Consider the following 4,835-nt stretch of genomic DNA (forward strand, 5'->3'; position numbering starts at 1 on the left):
ACAATGTTAACATGAATTACATGCATTCCTTTTTCTTTAAAAAACGCTTGGCCATCCTGATCCCGGGAATTTCTCACCAGCCACTCTTTTCCAAAGAATGCTGTCAATGCTCTTTGACCCACCTCCTCTGATCCGTTCATGTGGGCACCACCCCCAAATTCATGTTAATGTTGCAGCCAAAGTTTTAACATATTCCATCCTTCAACCTCAGGAGCTCACCTTTCATAACCAAGGGTATTTTCCTGCAAAGAGAGCTTCTTTTCTAATAAAAACCCTGGTTCCGGCTGTTAATAGTTAATTTTATCTTTTTTTTTTCCTTTGCACTGCTGCTGATGTTCAAAGAGAGTGTTTTTGATAAAGTTATAAGAAAAATAAAAGGCAGCACATGTCATCAGAATTGCACTATTAAAACATTGTTTCCTCCACACCCTCCAGTTCTAGTCTGCAGACTGGAACATGGATGGAGGGAATGAAACATTGACTGATTTCTTTCTCCTGGGACTTTTCCCAGAGCTGCAGTATATCAGCATCCTCATCACCACCATTCTTCTGGTCTACATCATCGCCTTCACTGGGAATGCCATCCTGATCCTCTTGATCTGGGTGGACTCCCACCTCCACACTCCCATGTATGTACTGCTCAGCCATCTCTCTCTCATTGACTTGGCCTTAATTTCTACCACGGTTCCAAAAATGGCCATCAATTTTTTCTCTGGGAAGAAAAACATCTCAAAAGTTGCCTGTGGAACCCAGATTTTCTTCTTCTTTGCCGTTGGGGGTAGTGAGTGTCTCCTTTTGACCCTCATGTCTTACGACCGCTATGTGGCCATCTGCAACCCCCTGAGATACACAGTCACCATGAACCCAAGAGTCTGCCTGCAGATGGCTCTAGTGTCCTGGGGAGGAGGTGCCCTAAATTCCCTCATCAATACCATCTTCACCATGCATTTCCCCTTCTGTGGCTCCAGGGAGATCCACCACTTCTTCTGTGAGATGCCTGCTGTCGTGAAGCTCTCTTGCGAGGACACTTCCTTCTATGAGATGGTGGTGTCTGTCATCTGCATTGTATTTGTTCTTCTTCCATTAGGACTCATCATGGCTTCCTACATGCTCATCTTCCTCACAGTCCTCCACATGAATTCACCGGAGGGCAGGAGGAAAGCCCTGGCTGTGTGTTCCTCTCATTTGACTGTAGTGAGCCTCTACTATGGGCCAGCCATGATCATCTACATGACTCCCCACTCCTTTCACACTTCAGAGCAGGATGAAATACTCTCTTTGATTAATACCATCTTTACCCCCATGCTTAACCCTCTCATTTACAGTCTGAGGAACAAGGAGGTGCTGGCTGCTCTGAGAAAAGTGATGAACAGAAGATTCATTTTGAGATAGAAGCAAGTAGCCTTCCCTATCTACAGAAACTCTGGAACCACAGAATAAATGACAAGCTACCTCTCCATACTTATAGCATCTAAGAGGTAAATATTTATTGCCTCAAGTATTTCCTTCACCTTGGCTCATAACTTGGAAGAACAAATCTGAGAATATGAATACTTGGGCATGACACTGGCATGAACATTTGCCAGCTGTGTGAAAATAAGGAAACTTACTCAACTTCTTTGTGCCAATTAAGGAATTAAAGTTGGCCTTGGTGGTAATTTCTAGATCTCAAAATGTTTCCTGATTCTATTCTAAGATTCTGTGACACTGCTAGAGGATGCAGCAGTTGCATTATCCGGTTCATACATTTTTTTGCAGTAAATTTTGAACTTCGTGCTTCAAAAATAGGCATAAGAATGCCTGTTTGATAGTATATATTGAGACTTAATCTTATCAATTCACTCTGGGTTTTTTTAGTGGTCCAGCCCCATTTTTGGTGGCTCTGTGAATCCCTACAAAATTGTCTGTGGCCAATTCATTCATGAAGAGATTCTCAAAAGTCAAACAAGAAATGGCAGATTTTGAGCCAGCCCACGCTAAGAACCAGTAATGAGCATGTGCTTCTTATGTTGCCAGATTTTAAGGGAGAGCATAGCCCAGCCTCTTATTTTTATAGAACAGAAAACTTATAAAAGAAGTTGCCCCAGCTTGAAGAACAATGCTTTATGAGAAAGCAGACATGGAAAGAAAATCAAAGCGCAGGTAGTAGGCTGCTGCCACACTTGCTGTTCACAGCTGCGAGCTATTGGTATTTCCAAGTGAGGGTTATCGCCTACTGAAAGAATAATCTCTAATGGATTCTGAGTTAGAGACATTCCATGGGTGCAATTTGTCAAACCAGTATGTTCAAATGAAATATAAGTCAAAAAAAAAAAATCAGATTCATAGTTCTACATTATGGAGACCAAAAAAAGAGGTATTTAATGGACTACATTTCTCAGTTTTCATTTGATGGTTGGACATCTTAGATACACTAGTTTCTCGGTTCTCATAGTTTAATGAAAGAGATTCTGATCTACTCTACTAGTGTCTCCACAAGGATAATGCCTTAGGTTCCTTCCTCCTCATTTTTCCTTCTTGCTTGGTCAGTGTTTTCCACAAAGTTAGTAGCTAGCAAGTATTACTACATGAGGTTAGAAATGAGTTTTATTTCTCAAACTAAATATGATAAGGTAAAACTATGTCACTATAAAAGCCTCAGAGCTCAATTTGAGTTTTTAATTTAATGAGTGAGGGATGGAGAAGGAGAGAGTGAGAAAAGGGAGAATTGTTCTCCTTTTTAATAGTGAGAGTTGCCTAATATCAGTCCCTTATTTTAAAATGTGTGCTATAGACTATAGCTGGAAGTGGCCAAGAGGAAGAAGGATTCTGCAGAAGCCACCACTACTCTTAGCTAACATTCAATGAAGAGTGACTTAGTGGCCCTCAAAGGTCAATCAAAAAGATATACTACCACCCAGAGGCACTATAATGGTACAGTTGAGGCCAATTAGCTTGCATTGTGACAGCTGAATTCTAATACTGGCCATGGCAATAGTCTATCACTATAATTATAATCAGATGTTGTCACCATCACCAACCCTCACATGTGTACAGTGCTCTGCACATTTCAAAGAGCTTTCCTTGACTTTTGGAACTATTTTTGAAAATGTGAGTAAGCAGCTTCTCATTAATAGTTATTGTTTTTAAATTAAACAATATTTGTCACCTACTAAGTATGTGAATTAGTGGTTTAGTCCTTGAACTTTTGCTAATTAAATACAAAACATTACACAATTAGATACTGTGTGCTTCATTTTCATCACAAAGGCCAACAATGATGTATTTTGGTAACACTCCCAAATTACAAATTTTATTATTCAATAGTGAAATTATAGTGAAAAATCAAATAGTGAAAAAACCAACAGTGAAAAACCAGATTGCAAATTAAAATATATAAAATATATCCATCAAGAAAGAGCATTTGATGTCAGGAAACTTTCTGTCAAATGCTGAACATGTTATGGGTAAGCCAGACAATTAGAATACAAATTCTGCATTAGAATATAAATACCATCTTGGAATTTGGTGTAAAACTCACTCACACAATTACCTAAACTGTACAATTAGAGTCTGCTCCTCCTGGCTCCTGGCCATACAAAGAAAAGATAACCTAGACCCAGATCGGATACTAAAGGAAAAGACAGATCCATATTCGATGCTTTTTAAAATTTTTTTTTGAAAGGTCAGTATGAGAGCCCAGGTTGCTGAGAGTTAGGAATGATATAGCTGAGAGATGCAAAAGCACATCTGCCCAAGACAGATACCCAGGTCTGGCTCCCTTACATGTCATGGCAGAGCCTCTCTGATGTTCCTTAGATTCCCACTGTACTGTGAACCAGACAAAATATGTAACATTCACTTGTTTACTTAATTATTATTTTTTCCTATTTTTAAGAATTTGTGAATTGATTTTCATGAACTTATAAGTAGTCATGATGTATACCGGAAGTGCTAGGGGCTCTCTGTGTATTTATAGTATTTTGCTCCAGCCAATCCTATAAGCTAATTATTTGATAATAAAAGAACATAGAGATTTGGGATATTTTTGTGAATTAAGTTACTTATAGATAAGCTTCAAAAAACTTATTTTCTAACAGAAGAATTAAATGCATCAGAGTAGCACTATGCCCTGGGGAATGGCCACCCATGAAAGCAAGACTTGAAATTCTTTATCTCTGAGAGATTCCGGTTCAGTGATTATAGATGTCCCTCTTTGAAACATCAGATTTTTTTCCAAAAAAAAAAAAATTGACCATAAATATACTTAAAAGATACACCATTGACTTCCATACAAGTACTGAAGATAAGTCAAACTTTGGATTTCAATGAGAGTTATAAATCACTACAGGATATGTGGCCGTTAATATGAATACATTACGCATACAGGATGAATAAATCAATTTTTCCAAACTACTGTGAAAATGACAGTCATTTTCTGTTGGAGTCAGAAGATAGGAATTTAATGTGTGATATTGGAAGTCACTTTACATTTCTGTATCTCAGTTTCACATCTGCCATAATTTTACTAAGAAATATAAAGCAAAGAGCACTGTAGAGCAAAATGATGGAGTAGACAGCTTCAAACCCCTCTCCCGCCACAGAAACATCAAAATAACAATCAAAAGCCATGAGAATCAACTTTGTAAGAACTCTGGAAAATATAAAGGTGGGTCAAAAATTATTCATACTCTGGCTGTAGAATTTATAGAAGTTTTAACATAACTAGAGTGCGGATAATTTTTGACTCACCTTCATAGTTACTTTACAATGCTGTGTTAGTTTCTGCTGTACAGTAAAGTGAATCTGTTATATGCATATATATATATCCCCTCTTTTTTAGATTTCCTTCCCAT

General features: G+C 38.1%; 1 protein-coding gene across 1 annotated transcript; it reads left to right on the forward strand.

Annotated features, from left to right (window-relative positions):
• Positions 1-456: 456 nt before the first annotated feature.
• LOC130837352 (olfactory receptor 2M2-like) lies at positions 457-1,392 on the forward strand. Its single transcript, XM_057710211.1, has one exon. The coding sequence runs from the start codon at positions 457-459 to the stop codon at positions 1,390-1,392; it is 936 nt and encodes a 311-aa protein (XP_057566194.1).
• The last annotated feature ends 3,443 nt before the right edge of the window (positions 1,393-4,835 follow it).

Source organism: Hippopotamus amphibius, chromosome 15 (genome assembly GCF_030028045.1).
Source record: "Hippopotamus amphibius kiboko isolate mHipAmp2 chromosome 15, mHipAmp2.hap2, whole genome shotgun sequence".
Classification (NCBI taxonomy): Eukaryota; Metazoa; Chordata; class Mammalia; order Artiodactyla; family Hippopotamidae; genus Hippopotamus; species Hippopotamus amphibius.